The sequence below is a fragment of the Telmatherina bonti genome, assembly GCF_933228915.1.
Source record: "Telmatherina bonti genome assembly, chromosome: 15".
Taxonomy (NCBI): Eukaryota; Metazoa; Chordata; class Actinopteri; order Atheriniformes; family Telmatherinidae; genus Telmatherina; species Telmatherina bonti.
This window is the reverse complement of record NC_136613.1, coordinates 33,597,908-33,614,250: the sequence shown is the minus strand read 5'-3', so window position 1 is coordinate 33,614,250 and position 16,343 is coordinate 33,597,908. Positions and strand designations below refer to the sequence as shown.

General features: G+C 45.3%; 1 protein-coding gene across 1 annotated transcript in view; it reads left to right on the top strand.

Annotated features, from left to right (window-relative positions):
• The window catches only part of LOC306766921 (nck-associated protein 5-like), a gene marked incomplete at its 3' end in the record, with an annotated part of 142,486 nt that overhangs the window by 39,279 nt on the left and 86,864 nt on the right, over positions 1–16,343 (top strand). The window contains exons 7-10 of the mRNA XM_079254779.1: positions 1,255–1,434; positions 1,541–4,422; positions 4,708–4,822; positions 5,852–5,927. Of these exons, the coding sequence (XP_079110905.1) occupies positions 1,255–1,434; positions 1,541–4,422; positions 4,708–4,822; positions 5,852–5,927 (3,253 nt within the window). The remainder of the gene's footprint in view (positions 1–1,254; positions 1,435–1,540; positions 4,423–4,707; positions 4,823–5,851; positions 5,928–16,343) is intronic.

Sequence of the window (16,343 nt, the reverse complement as noted above, 5' to 3'; positions counted from 1 at the left end):
GCAGTGTTTGCCTAAAAGAGGTTTTTGAGGATAAAAAACTTGGTCTGGACCAAGTATTTTACTGGACTACTATTACAGTTGCTGATGTAACAAGACTATTTTTATTGCAATATCATCTGTCACTGGAGTACGATAAGGCTTCAAAGATAAATTGCATTGGCAACTGGTCCAAAATTAATGTTTTGTGTGTGTATTTGTGTACCAGCCATTGGGCATCTGGTACCAGTGGGTTTATTTTGAACTATCTCTGATAAACTACCCCTGATAACTTGTTCTAGTGTAAAATCAAACACTGGCTGTAGGTTTTAAGCTAATTTAATACTAATTGTGAGTGATGTTGAGTTTTACCAAGTCATCTGATTAACATAACTGACTTTGTTTACCAAATAAACCTCATAATAAACAGACTCCAACCTTAAATAAGGTATCATGAATGAGTTCAGAGGAACATGTGACAGGTAAAAGTCTCTGACCAGCCTGAGCATCATCACCTTGCTCAGGTATATTTTAAGTGTGAATTAACAGCTGAAACTCAAACAGGCTTCATGTGCAAACAGAAATCCACCTTCAGGCCAGAGTATAGGCATTTTAACAACAAATCCCTCCCCAGCTTGTACTCTGATCATTGTAAACCTGCATTTGAAGGAAGTGTCAAGCAATCAGAGTAGAAAAAGTCCTTCCATTTCTCAGTGAGCTTTTTAATGGAAAGAGGCAGCTTTGTACATGCCTTATTGATTTTGTGAGATCTTTGGCAGTGACAAATAGAGAGGCAGGAGGTATTCTCGTAGGCTGTGTATATGCTTCAGACCTCAAAGTGAATCCATCGATTATGATGTCAAGAGGATTAACAAACATTAAGATGCTGCTGTGAATACAAACAATGATTTCAATACTTGTCTGCAATGGTAAATAAATGGCATGATCTTTAAAAATGTCTCATATTAGCAAAATAATGTCTACAGTCGTTTGGCAGATGCTTTTATCCGAAGGGACTTGCATGTGATAAGTGATCAATTAACCTAACATGCATGTTTTGTGGTTGAGAAAGGCCAGAGTACCTGGACAGAACCCACATTTAGGGAAAACATGCAAACTCCACACAGAAGAGCACTTTTCAAAGCTCCCCCCAACCGATGCTCAAACCTGCAACCTTATTGCTGCAAGACCAAAGTGCTAACCACTACGCCACCGTCTACGATCTTTTTAACTGTATTATTGTATAATCAGATGCCATTCCCATTACATATTTTTCAGGAGGTCCAAAGAAATGGAAAAGCGGGTATTCCTGCAGGAAGATGGCCCAGCCTACTGAGCCTCACGTGCCCACGCAGCAGTGGAAGTGGCAGTGGCAGTGAGCTGTCTCTATCCAGTGCTTGCAGTGAATTTTCCAGTGGCTCCCACACTTGGGCAGAAGGACGGGGTTTCTCCAAGCAGGTGCGTTTCATATGTTTTCTGTTGGATTTAATTCTGTTTAAAAGTAAATCATAGACACATTGTATAAATGGCATTTCAATAATTGTAAATAACTGTTGTTATGCAGTGTGCCACAAGCCGAGACAAAAGGATGAGCACAGGCTCAGTCTCCAGCAATCATTCTGCACCTACTGAGCAAACAGACCTGGGATGGAAGGAGGGCCACATTTTAAAAGGCTTGAAGCGCCTTCAAATGCACAACTCCAAGGATGCATCTTCACTTCCATCTGTATCACACTGCAATGACTGTTTGACCTCAAATGAGGGCATATATTCTTTTGGCATAAAACAAACTGCAGACAAGCAAGTAGCCTCTACAAGTAAACCATTCAAGGCTGAAAATTTGGTTAGCTCCCTGGACTCTGATGATCCGGATGATGAATCATCTAAATTAGGTGATAGGGAATCCAGTGAGCAACTAGCAAAGGAGCATCTTTGTTTGGAAAAACTGGATGTTATTGAGGATGATGAGAAAAATGTTCACAAGGACTCTACAAACCTGTCAGGGAATTCTGGTCTCTTCCCTTCACCTGACTCAGAAAACTTCTTATTTTTGGAGAGCCCCACTGTTAAACCTGGGGTGAGCCCAACTGATAGCCTTACACATCTCGAAGATATAAACAAAGGCTCACAGGAAAAGCACAAAGTCTCAAGCTTAAAGTTCAGTGACAGAAACAATAACCAGGAACAGTCTACGGACCGCAAATCCAGACTTGATTACAACAAAAGACAACAGGGCAGAATCGCCATTAGGCAAACTGAGCAAGGGACAAACAATACAAGTTCATCCCTTCAACGTACTGCAACAAGAGCTCTAAGTTGTATGAATGAAGCCAGACAACGCAGCTCCTCAATGGAGGTTCCTTACATCAGAAACCATGCAAATCATGCTGGCAGTGAGAGTAAGGATCATGCCATGTCAGAATCTCCACAGAGGAAACCAAAACCCCAACTATGTGACTCAGCAAGGAAAGCTTTTATCCTGCGCAGCAAGAGTGCAGATGGAGGACAAGAGCAACCGAAGCAAACACATTCTCCTCTGCACCAAAAGCTCATTAAGGGCCAGAGGTCCAGAGGACAGTCAAACCCAAACCCCTCAGGGCACAGCGTTTCTAGCAAAAGAACAAACACAAACCTCAATAAAACATACGGTCCAAGCAAGGACACAAAATCTAAAGCTGAGAAAGATGAAGACGTTGTAGTTTCGACAGGCTCCAAGTCTCTTGAAAATGTTCAACAGCGGTCTCCTCTTGGATCCCCTGTGAAAAATACGAAAATACTGAAGTCCCCAGGCATCAATGAATCTCCAAAAAGCCCCATAAAGTCATCCTTACCAATCTCCCGACTGTCAAGCAGTGATTCTGTGGAGGAGAGCATTTATGATAACTTACCCTGCTCCCCAAGAAAACAGCGACGCCAAGATCAGCACTGTGATAATGCCCAAGCAGACCGAAGGTCCCCATCTCCACCACTACCTCCAGGCCGAACTACTTCTCTCCTACTGAGACCCCACTCTGATAGCGTACACAAAGAACTAAAATCAGGAAATCAGGCTCAAAGCTCTGTCTCTGGGAAACCGACTTCAGCTTTGACCAAAACCCAATCAAATGAGCTGTTTTCTGTCTCACAAACTAATCAGTCCAACATCATAAAAGAGCATCAACATATAGTCCCCCAAATTGGTGCTGAAGGTCAAGACATGCCTCCCAAAAGCTACCATGCCCACTCATCAAAAATACCACCTGATCCTATTCATGAAGCCTCTGAGTCAGTCCAGTTGTCTTCGGACAGAACTGCCACATGCCTCAATGAAACAGGAGCTCCCTCTGTGCTGTCAGGTCAGAACGTCCTGCAAAGATCCCAACAGAGTGTCAGTGAACCAAAACTGTCAGAAGTCTTGCCAACAGCATATTCTAATGTTTACTACCGTAGCATTGCCAATAATCCCCAAACTTCCACCTCAAGAGCTATAAAAAGGACACTTCCTGTAAGTGCTAAATCTCACGAAGCTATTATTGGACAGGACACAAACACCTTTCTCATTTTTGGAAGACAGAAAAGAGATGATGCAAAAAGTGCTCAGACCTTACAGACTTTTACATGTGATCCTCAGATGACGCATGAATGTGGCATGCAGGACAATTCCCGCAGGAAGATCGAGACCCGCTGTAACTCCCTGGACTCTGAGCCTGTCCAGCCTAGCGGTGTGCTGTTGGACTGGGGATTTGATGAAGAAGGCTGGCTGTTTAAGCGCTCTGTGTCTGTGTCAACCAGACCTCTTCTCAAACCAGTACTGGGCATGAATGGAGCCAAGGCTCGTAGTCAAAGCTTTGGCGCACGCTATATGGACAGACCAAGCTTCAACAGATCTGGAAAGGTCCGCACCCAGATCAAAACACACTCGGGGAGCTCTTTAAATTCTCTTGGTGATGTTCTTCCTGGTAGTATGAGTTGCTCCAGTAGCTACCATTGCCCCATGAACCGATCCCTTTTAAACAACTTCCTGATTGAAGAGGGACTGGCTGTTCCCTCACATTTAGGTTCTTCCAGCGAAAGACTTCAAAGTCTTAAACTCCAGCGAGAACAGGCTAGGCGGCTCCAGATTGAACAACAGTTTTCCAGTGCTTTTGGGGAGCCAGTCTCTGAAGAACCAGAGAGACAAAGCACTATAACCACAATAGAAGAGAAGGTGATGCTTGGAATTGAGGAGAACTTGCACAAGTCTCAGGAACAAGAGAGAACCAATGAAGTGAAGCAAAAGTCAGGTTCAAGTCTAGCTAGTTGGTTTGGTTTTCGTAAAAGTAAGCTTCCAGCCCCTAGCACCAAAAAGACAGATCCACCAAAAGTGAAGGAAGACAAACGGGAGCAGAAGATAACTTCTCTCCTTGGAGGAAAGAATACAAAGTCTGACAAAAAGAGAGACAGAAGAAAAAGTGATGGAAAAGACTGGTAAGAAATACAGCATCTTCTAATTCTGTGCACTCAAAGCTACAGCTACTGCTCAGTATTTATGTATAGATTTACTTTTCTCGGGTCACACAGGTTATATTTATCAACTTGTCTTAGATTTATCAGTCTCTAAAGCCACAAGGCTTGCTGAGACATATGTCACACAAAGGATCACAGCTACGTTTCAATAGATAGGAGAGCAATTTACTGGCTGACTCACTCTAAGCATCTTGGTTCATTATCGCAGGATTACTGTGTCGTTGTTGAAAAACTGTTTTCTTTCAGCTCTGTGGGGAGAAGAGAGTCTCATGATGCAGTGCGGGCATGCATCTCAATGCCCTGCCCAGGGATGTCCCTCAGTGACATACAAGGACACGGTAACGTCTTAGGAGACCCAAAGGTACCATTCATTCCAGGATCTTTTTGTTTAATCTAGTTAGGAAGTACATTTTTCACCTAATTTAGTTTGAATAAAAAAAATTCACACTAATTAAAGCTGGGGTAGATAATGTTGGGGAGCTAGCAAGATGTGAAAGTAGCACCCTGTCTTGGCTCCTCCCCCTGTCTTGGCTCCTCCCCCTCTGGTTCTGCTCCTTGCGTGATCCGAGGCTTTTTTATTCGCAGCTTTTTCCACCAACGATTTTCTCTTTCTCGGCTGTTTAGCAGGAGGAGGCAAATAAACCGAGCCGGGTCGGGAAATCCTTCCTGCATTTTCTCAGCCATGTTTGCCTTCCGAGTTTCTTCTTCTCTATTTTGTATTTTCATCCTAACACGCTGTTTATATGCAGGGTGTGGCGATCAGGTATGTGCTGCTGGAGGGGGAGGAGGGGAGCCGGGAGAAGAAGCTTACAAAATAAAAGAAATGAACAACTCCATTTGGGTCCGAATGTTTGGATTGGTCAGAGTTTTTACAGATTTACAGTAAACTGAGGGGTCTAACTATATTTCTTATTGTTCATGATTACAGAATGTATAGACTACTATCAGAATGAGGAACCACTTCACCCAGAGTAAATAAAAATATCTCTGAGCAAGACTACCTACCCCAGCTTTAAAAGACAAAGGCACCTTTTAAATCCAAAAGCAGAAATAAAATGAAGAACATGTGAAAATGAATGGCAGGAATGAGTGTCTTCATGTGTCCTTGTTGTCTGTAGATTATGGAAGTTATATTTCACAGATATGTTTGTTGTTTCTGTGCCGGACCACTACAGTGTTTCTGATGATGTCGCATGCATCCTGGGACCCTTTCAGCTGTTCTTCTGTCATTTTTCCTTTAATTATCAAGTCTGATTTGGCTCATCACATATATAAACTCCTAAAAGAAAGTTTGGAATAATGAACCCTTTTAGTTAATTGTACTGAACTAGAACAATGTGAAAAAAGTTGATGGTAACTTATATTCTTTTACTTTTACAAAAATGCAAAGATGCAGATGATGAACCGAAGAGCTGATGGTGAAAATGGATCCACAGTGAAGAGCCCTCCCCAGGACGCTGTTATAGGTCAGATTTCTTTCTTTTTTCATGTGCCTTGCACTGCACCCCCAACAAAAACAGGACTTGATCACCCTTGAACATCATGTTTGATAATCAAAAAGAAAAAACAAATGATAAATTAGTTGGCACTGCAGAAGTTTTGGATCGTGCCGGCATTAAGGTTTTATCTGTGCTTACCATTTTACAGTTTGCAGAAAGAAGTGAAGACCAAATATGACACAGATGTGTAAGTCACAAACATAACGATATGCAACATGCAGTCAACAAACATGCAAAATGCTGAGTTTCATCAGTGTGTGCATTTTCTCCATCATTTTTATGTTTTGGTTTTTTTTTTGGTTTTTTTTGTCTGCTCTGCCTCTGCATCGGATTTTTGTGCAACATGGCAGTTTGCATTGGGCTAAAAAGGAACCATTTCACCAGAAATCTACATTATGCAGATGTTGCTCCAGTGGGGATACTGAATGTAGGCTTGACCCCTCATCTTCACATATCCATGCACCAAAGATTTGCATGTGAATCTCATCCAGTGAGGTTAAACCGCTTTTCTCATCAGGGTCCGTAACTCCCCTCTTCCCATGTTTTGTGAATATTTAGTGAATTTGTTTTAACTGTTTTACAAGCGGTGAAACCCATGACAGTTGCCTCCCTGCAGAGGTTTGTAACTACATAACGTTTACATGACATTTTAAGCCTAATTTTATTAGATCAGGAATTTCACTCAGTGGCACACAGGAAGGCAAACACAAGGGGCGGGGCAGAATATTTAGATTATTTGGCAGTACACACTGCCGGTGAATCTAGTAGTAATCTCTAGTTAAACTTTATTTTGCTGAAAATGTTAGAAAGTACTCAAGCCACTTAATTGCAACATGGGTAAATTTAAAGTTTATTATTCTCTATGATACTTTAAAGGTAGGGTAGGAGATCCTAAAAAACAGTTTAAGCAATCTACATTTTGGCAAATGCACAATGCATTGGTCCAACCGCATCGCCTCACCCCTCTAACCCCTACCCCAAAAACACACCTCTAAAGTATAGATAAGCTCAGTGTTGGCTGCTGAGGGCTCACGACCGTGTATACCATATTTTGATGTAGCATGTTAACTGATGAAGCTAACCAAGCTTTGGCTCTCGCATCGTTGCCTTTACAAGTACACCAAGTCTCTGAGAGTGAGCAGTTTGTTCTCCACGAGATGGGGAAAATTTGGCACAGCAGTTGAGTTTGATGGAGACATCACTATCCAATCTACGATAACTGGTCAGTAAAGATGGTTGGATGGTGTTTTTTTTTCACAGGGGACAGGTTCTCTCAGGGTGTGAAGGGGATTTTAAAACATCTCTGACTCTACGTTCAACTTCTTCATTATTACCTACCTTCATTAGGAGGTTATGTTTTTGTTAATCTGTTTGTTTGTTTGTCTGTCTGTGTGCAACGTAACTCAAAAAGTCATGGACGGATCTTCATGAAATGTTCAGGACTTGTTGGAAATGTGAAAAGGAGAAATTGATTAAATTTATGTGGTGATTCGGATCACTGTTTGGATCCAGGAACTTTTTAAGGCCTTGGCGGAGGTTTGCGCTCTCGGAGTGCTTTTCCAGTTTTTTCTGTGTCCTGTCTGAAATGACTTGCCTCAAATATATGAAGTACAAGGGTTTCATGAATAATTTTGGTCTCAGAAGAAAGCTGAGATGTGAAATTAGTACAGAGGTGTTAGAATCAAGAGACTATTTGCTCATGTGACTTTTTTTTTCCTTTTCTAGTCTTTGGCTTTTAACTCGCAGAGTTTGTGTCCCACAGGGATAACCTGCAGAGCTTCTGCCTTCACATGGCACCTTGTTTGTCTGGTTTGCTTGAAGTGGTGAAAATATCAGTAGCTCTTAAGTGGAAAGATGTTGTTTTTGTTTTTGTTATGAGTCCATGTCATTGCTAGTTTGTTTGGCGTCAACATTTGCGACTCTCTCAACTGATGACATGGTGCTGGTGTCGCCAGTAATGAGGAAATCTTGATGTTTTCTGACAAAATGCAAAAGTCTGGACATGCAGGGTTTTACTTGGAAAATCAACCAGACCAGCAGCGATACGCTGTGCAGGCGCGGTGCAGGCGCGGTGTAAGCATGGTGCGTTGGCCACTTCACAGCCATTTTGTTGTGAGCCATGAGCTGGATTTCCTGTGCGTAACTGAAACTTGGCTCGGCGTTGGTGAGTCAAATGCCTTCTCTGAACTGTTGCCTGTCGACTATTCCTATATTTCTACGCCAAGATTGTCAGGTCGTGGCGGGGGAGTAGCGACTGTTTTTAAGAACAAATTTAAATGCACACCGTTCATTTGTGATCTGTCTGCGTCGAGCTTTGAAATGAATGCGTTTGTTCTGGCCGCTGATCCTCCTGTGTTGTGCGCTGTTGTTTACAGGCCACCCAAGTACAATAAAGACTTTATCAGTGATTTTTCACGCTTCTTAGCAGAGATATTGCCCAAATATGACCGCATACTGATTGCTGGTGACTAATATTCATGTGTGCTGCACTGATAAGCCTATGGCGAAAGACTTTTTGGACCTTATCGAGACTTTTAACCTTGTGCAGTCTGTCTCCGGACCTACGCAGGAACACGGACACACATTAGATATTGTATTGTCGTACGGCCTTTCAATATGTGACCTGGAAGTTTGTGATGCTGTGTTTTCAGATCATATGCCGATTTTATTTAATGTGCCTTTCCTGTGCAACGCAGATAAACCGTGCGCTCCTGCGCGCCTCTGTCGTGTCGTTAACTCGTCCACTGCGGCTCAGTTCTCCACTGCCTTTAACCAGTCCATTTTATCTAGTGATTTTTTGAGCCCTGATTGTGACGTTGATGAGTTCGCAATTCGTCTTGATTCGCTCTGTGTGTTTATTTTGGACAGTGTGGCTCCGCTAAAAGCTAGGCGGGCAAAGCCTAAATCTGAGCCTTGGTTAAATGAGTCCACTCGCGCTGCGAGACGTGAGTGTTGGAGGGCTGAGCGCAAGTGGAAAAAGGATAAGTTGCAAATTTCTTTTCAAATGTTAAAGGCCAGTCTGCACAGATATCAGAAATGTGTAAAATTAGCCAAGTCAAAATATTTTTCTGATATGGTTACTGCTAACAGGCACAACCCACGTGCTCTCTTTAATTTGGTGAATGCTTCTCTTAATGTCCCCCAATCTGACAGCCTTGAAGCCTCACATAAAGTGTGTGAGAACTTTTTGAACTTTTTTGTGAATAAGGTTGTAACCACAAGGGCTCTTATTTCCCCTCAATCTGTCTGTCTGTCTGACTCTGTCACATGCACTGCCTTATTCTCTCAGTTGGAGCCTGTGACTCTCTCTACTTTGGAGAATGTTGTTAGTGGAATGAAGCCTGCGGGCTCACCTGATGATTCCATTCCTCCGCGCCTCTTTAAAGAGGTGTTTCCAACCATAGCACCCTTTGTTGTACATCTTGTGAATGGAAGCTTGGTAAAAGGAGTGGTGCCAAAATGCTTTAAGCACGCTGTTGTTCAGCCATTAATAAAAAAGTCTGGCCTTGATAACAATGATCCTTCAAACTTTCGTCCAATTTCTAAGCTTCCATTCCTGTCCAAAATACTAGAGAAAATTGTATTTTGTCAATTGAAGGCATTTCTGGATGCACATGAGATCCCTGAAGTTTTTCAGTCTGGTTTTAAAAATTTGCACAGCACAGAGTCTGCTCTACTTAAAGTCTTTAATGACATTTTGATGTATACTGACTCTGGTCATACTGTTGCACTGGTTTTGTTAGATCTGACCGCTGCGTTCGACACAGTGGATCATGAAATCCTACTGTGCCGACTCGAGAACACAGTGGGCATTCACGGGGCTGCCTTGGAGTGGTTCCGTTCCTACTTAGCAGATAGGAGTTTTTGTGTGAGATTGGGTGACTTTGCTTCAACCTCGGCCCCCTTGAATTGTGGCGTGCCACAAGGATCAATCCTTGGTCCGCTCCTTTTTTCATTGTATCTGTTGCCGCTGGGGTCTATTCTCCGAAGGCTTGGTGTGTCTTTTCATCTTTATGCTGATGATAGCCAAATTTACATTCCCCTCAAACGTCAAGAAAGCTTCAGTGCCACTGAACTCTTAAAGTGCACTGATGAAATTAAAATTTGGATGTCAACAAATTTTTTGCATTTTAATGATAAAAAAAACAGAGGTTCTTCTTCTTGGACCTAGCAGTGTTGGTGATGCTGTCTCAGTTAACCTTGGATCCTTGTCACAGTTTGTTAAGCCTACTGTCTGCAATCTTGGTGTGAAAATGGATCAGGAACTTAAATTGGACAAACAAATTAGTGCTGTGGTGAAAGCAAGTTTTTTCCACCTGAGACAGCTTGCAAAAATAAGGTCCTCACTCTCACGACATGATTTTGAAATTTTGATCCATGCTTTTGTAACCACACGGCTTGACTATTGTAACGCCCTGTACTGTGGGATCAGTCAGTCCTCTCTCGCACGGCTGCAGCTGGTGCAGAACGCTGCAGCGCGTCTTTTAACTGGATCTCGAAAGTCTGACCATGTTTTACCAATTTTGTCTTCCCTTCACTGGCTCCCTGTCCGTTACAGAATTGATTTTAAGATTCTTTTATTTGTTTTTAAATGCCTGAACGGTCTGGCCCCTCGCTACCTGTCAGACCTGCTGGTGAGGTATTCCCCTACACGCTCTCTGAGGTCCACAGATCAACTTCTGCTTGTGGTTCCTAAGACGAAGCGTAAACTGAGAGGTGACCGAGCTTTTTCTGTTATTGGTCCCAAGTTGTGGAATAAGCTGCCCCTGTACATTAGACAGGCTGAATCGCTTCTTGTTTTTAAGTCTTGTCTGAAGACTCATTTTTTCTCTTTGGCGTTTTACTAATTTAAAGGGTTGTTTTACTATTAACAATGTGCTGATGCTCCAATTATGATGTAAATATGTATGTTTTATTGTTTCTTCTGTACAGCACTTTGGTCAACTTTGTTGTTTTTAACGGTGCTTTATAAATAAACTGGATTGGATTGGATTGGACTCTCTTTTCCAGTTCCAGCCTACTTCCCACCGTTCCACACTCGACCCACATGTGGCATTTCTGTCTGTAGATTCATGCCGTCTCGGGATTTTTATCAGGACTGCAAGGAAAAATGTCTGTACAGCCTCTGTGTTTGTTGAATTCTGTAAATCCTTCACGGGTCTGAGAGCTGCACAAACAGATACATCTCAGCAAGCATAAATCATCCATTTCAGAGAGCAGCGTCTCCCACAGAATCCGATTATACTTGTGGTGGCGCAGGAACGTAAGAGAACTCGCTGCAGTTGACTTTATTTATTTAGTCAAATTAGCTGTTGCTAAATCTGCAGGAAAGTACTTTAATCACTGCAGCAATACACAGATGGAAGTTACCTTCACAGAGACAGGCAGAGAAAAATCAATGGATTGTTGTGAAGAAGTTGACAAGAAGCCGTTGGATCCATTTGATTTGACTCAGGTGTGTTGGAGCAGAGAAACAACAAAACCTGCAGGTTTGCGGTCCTTAAAGACCTGAACTTGACTTGTCGAAGAACCAGGTACCTCCTTCGCATGCTGGTCTTCAACAGGATGCTGGTTGGTCTGGTACCAACATCATCCCAAGATGTTCCCACAAGTATCCAATGGGGTTGAGATCATGACTGCAGGCGGGTTATCCATCCTATGGAGGTAGTCTCTGATAAACCAGCTCTGTGGGGGCCAGTGTTGGGACAGAGTTTGGTCTCAGACTGTAGAGATATGGAAATTTGCTCCAATCATGACAAGCTTTGTTTTTTCAGTGAGAGGAACGCTGCCCAACTCCGTCACACTGCCTCCCCTCAGCGTAGTGTTTTCCACATCTCCTCCCACTTTGACTCTACGATCCATCCGGTGTAGACAGAATCTGAAGTCATTACTAAACATAACGTCCCGTCACACGTCCAGGTCCCAACACAAGCCGACAGAGACATGATGGTGAAGGGGAGTCCTGGCAGGCTTCCTGGCAGCTGTATGAGACCAGAGATTATGCGGTCTGTTGTGGATGGTCTGGGTCGGGAGCTGTTGGCCAAATGGTCCTGCATGCTTTGCCAGGACATGTGTAGAAGCCTTCCCATGAACCGTACAGGCCCTCTCCCCATCGGTCTCTGGCAGCTCTTGTTATGTGGTGGCCAGGCTGGCTCCTGAAGGTGCCATGTGGCATGGGCCCTGTCCCAATGAACCAAACATGGCCCGCTTGGAGAACTAACCAACCAACCAACCATTCAACCAACCAACCACCAACTTACTAACGTAGCGGAGTCCACACACCCAGGTCCTGCTAACCAGCCTCCTGGATGTCAGCTCCTGGGCACCAGGAATTTAAAATTGAGAGTCAACCGGTGAATAAGTTGTCTGGCAGAGAAGATTTTCACTAGCCCAACCCACAAACTCAACTCTGCAGCTCATCCCACGAATACATCTTACTTACAGAGGGTCCTGTTGGAGGTTCTGCTTCCTGGTTTCTGGTCCTGCTGGAGGTTCTGCTTCCTGGTTTCTGGTCTTGCTGTAGGTTTTATTCCTGGTTTCTTGTCCTACTGGAGATTTTGCTTGCTGGTTTCTGGTCTTGCTGAAGGTATTGTTTCCTGGTCCTGGCCCTGCTGGAGCTTTTGTTTCCTGGTCCTGGTCCTGCTAGAGGTTTTGTTTCCTGGTCCTGGTCCTGCTGGAGGTTTTGTTTCCTGGTCCTGATCCTGCTGGAGGTTTTGTTTCCTGGTTCTGATCCTGCTGGAGGTTTTGTTTCCTGGTCCTGGTCCTGCTGGAGGTTTTGTTTCCTGGTTTCTGGTCCTGCTGGAGGTTTTGTTTCCTGGTTCTGGTCCTGCTGGAGGTTTTGTTTCCTAGTCCTGGTCCTGCTGGAGGTTTTGTTTCCTGGTCCTGGTCCTGCTGGAGGTTTTGTTTCCTGGTTCTGGTCCTGCTGGAGGTTTTTATTCCTAGTCCTGGTCCTGCTGGAGGTTTTGTTTCCTGGTTCTGATCCTGCTGGAGGTTTTGTTTCCTGGTCCTGGTCCTGCTGGAGGTTTTGTTTCCTGGTCCTGGTCCTGCTGGAGGTTTTGTTTCCTGGTCCTGGTCCTGCTGGAGGTTCTGCTTCCTGGTCCAGCTGGAGGTTCTGCTTCCTGGTTTCTGGTCCTGCTGGAGGTTCTGCTTCCTGGTTTCTGGTCTTGCTGTAGGTTTTATTCCTGGTTTCTTGTCCTACTGGAGATTTTGCTTGCTGGTTTCTGGTCTTGCTGAAGGTATTGTTTCCTGGTCCTGGTCCTGCTGGAGGTTTTGTTTCCTGGTCCTGGTCCTGCTGGAGGTTTTGTTTCCTGGTTCTGATCCTGCTGGAGGTTTTGTTTCCTGGTCCTGGTCCTGCTGGAGGTTTTGTTTCCTGGTTTCTGGTCCTGCTGGAGGTTTTGTTTCCTGGTTCTGGTCCTGCTGGAGGTTTTGTTTCCTAGTCCTGGTCCTGCTGGAGGTTTTGTTTCCTGGTCCTGGTCCTGCTGGAGGTTTTGTTTCCTGGTTCTGGTCCTGCTGGAGGTTTTTATTCCTAGTCCTGGTCCTGCTGGAGGTTTTGTTTCCTGGTTCTGATCCTGCTGGAGGTGTTGTTTCCTGGTCCTGGTCCTGCTGGAGGTTTTGTTTCCTGGTCCTGGTCCTGCTGGAGGTTTTGTTTCCTGGTCCTGGTCCTGCTGGAGGTTTTGCTTCCTGGTCCTGCTGGAGGTTTTGTTTCCTGGTTCTGGTCCTGCTGGAGGTTTTTATTCCTAGTCCTGGTCCTGCTGGAGGTTTTGTTTCCTGGTTCTGATCCTGCTGGAGGTTTTGTTTCCTGGTCCTGGTCCTGCTGGAGGTTTTGTTTCCTGGTCCTGGTCCTGCTGGAGGTTTTGTTTCCTGGTCCTGGTCCTGCTGGAGGTTTTGTTTCCTGGTCCTGGTCTTGCTGGAGGTTTTGTTTCCTGGTCCTGGTCCTGCTGGAGGTTTTTATTCCTGGTCCTGGTCCTGCTGGAGGTTTTGTTTCCTGGTCCTGGTCCTGCTGGAGGTTTTGTTTCCTGGTCCTGGTCCTGCTGGAGGTTTTGTTTCCTGGTTTCTTGTCCTACTAGAGATTTTGCTTGCTGGTTTCTGGTCTTGCTGAAGGTTTTGTTTCCTGGTCCTGGCCCTGCTGGAGCTTTTGTTTCCTGGTCCTGGTCCTGCTGGAGGTTTTGTTTCCTGGTCCTGGTCCTGCTGGAGGTTCTGCTTCCTGGTCCTGCTGGAGGTTTTGTTTCCTGGTTCTGGTCCTGCTGGAGGTTTTTATTCCTAGTCCTGGTCCTGCTGGAGGTTTTGTTTCCTGGTTCTGATCCTGCTGGAGGTTTTGTTTCCTGGTCCTGGTCCTGCTGGAGGTTTTGTTTCCTTGTCCTGGTCCTGCTGGAGGTTTTGTTTCCTGGTCCTGATCCTGCTGGAGGTTTTGTTTCCTGGTCCTGATCCTGCTGGAGGTTTTGTTTCCTGGTCCTGGTCCTGCTGGAGGTTTTGTTTCCTGGCTCTGATCCTGCTGGAGGTTTTGTTTCCTGGTCCTGGTCCTGCTGGAGGTTTTGTTTCCTGGTTTCTGGTCCTGCTGGAGGTTTTGTTTCCTGGTTCTGGTCCTGCTGGAGGTTTTTATTCCTAGTCCTGGTCCTGCTGGAGGTTTTGTTTCCTGGTTCTGGTCCTGCTGGAGGTTTTTATTCCTGGTTCTGGTCCTGCTGGAGGTTTTTATTCCTAGTCCTGGTCCTGCTGGAGGTTTTGTTTCCTGGTCCTGCTGGAGGTTTTGTTTCCTGGTCCTGGTCCTGCTGGAGGTTTTGTTTCCTGGTCCTGGTCCTGCTGGAGGTTCTGCTTCCTGGTCCTGCTGGAGGTTTTGTTTCCTGGTTCTGGTCCTGCTGGAGGTTTTTATTCCTAGTCCTGGTCCTGCTGGAGGTTTTGTTTCCTGGTTCTGATCCTGCTGGAGGTTTTGTTTCCTGGTCCTGGTCCTGCTGGAGGTTTTGTTTCCTGGTCCTGGTCCTGCTGGAGGTTCTGCTTCCTGGTCCTGCTGGAGGTTTTGTTTCCTGGTTTCTGGTCCTGCTGGAAGTTTTTATTCCTGGTCCTGCTGGAGGTTTTGTTTCCTGGTCCTGGTCTTGCTGGAGGTTTTGTTTCCTGGTCCTGGTCCTGCTGGAGGTTTTGTTTCCTGGTCCTGGTCTTGCTGGAGGTTTTGTTTCCTGGTCCTGGTCCTGCTGGAGGTTTTTATTCCTGGTCCTGGTCTTGCTGGAGGTTTTGTTTCCTGGTCCTGGTCTTGCTGGAGGTTTTGTTTCCTGGTCCTGGTCCTGCTGGAGGTTTTTATTCCTGGTCCTGGTCCTGCTGGAGGTTTTGTTTCCTGGTCCTGGTCTTGCTGGAGGTTTTGTTTCCTGGTCCTGGTCCTGCTGGAGGTTTTTATTCCTGGTCCTGGTCCTGCTGGAGGTTTTGTTTCCTGGTCCTGGTCCTGCTGGAGGTTTTGTTTCCTGGTCCTGGTCCTGCTGGAGGTTTTGTTTCCTAGTCCTGGTCCTGCTGGAGGTTTTGTTTCCTGGTCCTGATCCTGCTGGAGGTTTTGTTTCCTGGTTCTGATCTTGCTGGAGGTTTGGTTTCCTGGTCCTGGTCCTGCTGGAGGTTTTGTTTCCTGGTTCTGATCCTGCTGGAGGTTTTTATTCCTAGTCCTGGTCCTGCTGGAGGTTTTGTTTCCTGGTTCTGGTCCTGCTGGAGGTTTTGTTTCCTGGTTCTGGTCCTGCTGGAGGTTCTGTTTCCTGGTCCGGGTCCTGCTGGAGGTTTTGTTTCCAGGTTTCTGGTCCTGCTGGAGGTTTTGTTTCCTGGTCCTGGTCTTGCTGGAGGTTTTGTTTCCTGGTCCTGGTCCTGCCGGAGATTTTTATTCCTGGTCCTGGTCCTGCTGGAGGTTTTGTTTCCTGGTCCTGGTCCTGCTGGAGGTTTTGTTTCCTGGTCCTGGTCCTGCTGGAGGTTTTTATTCCTGGTCCTGGTCCTGCTGGAGGTTTTGTTTCCTGGTCCTGGTCCTGCTGGAGGTTTTGTTTCCTGGTCCTGGTCCTGCTGGAGGTTTTGTTTCCTGGTCCTGGTCCTGCTGGAGGTTTTGTTTCCTGGTCCTGGTCCTGCTGGAGGTTTTGTTTCCTGGTCTTGGTCCTGCTGGAGGTTTAATTTCCTGGACCTGGTCCTGCTGGAGGTTTTGTTTCCTGGTCCTGGTCCTGCTGGAGGTTTTGTTTCCTGGTCCTGATCCCTCTGGAGGTTTTTATTCCTGGTCCTGGTCCTGCTGGAGGTTTTGTTTCCTGGTCCTGGTCCTGCTGGAGGTTTTGTTTCCTGGTCCTGGTCCTGCTGGAGGTTTTTATTCCTGGTCCTGGTCCTGCTGGAGGTTTTGTTTCCTGGTCCTGGTCCTGCTGGAGGTTTTGTTTCCTGGTC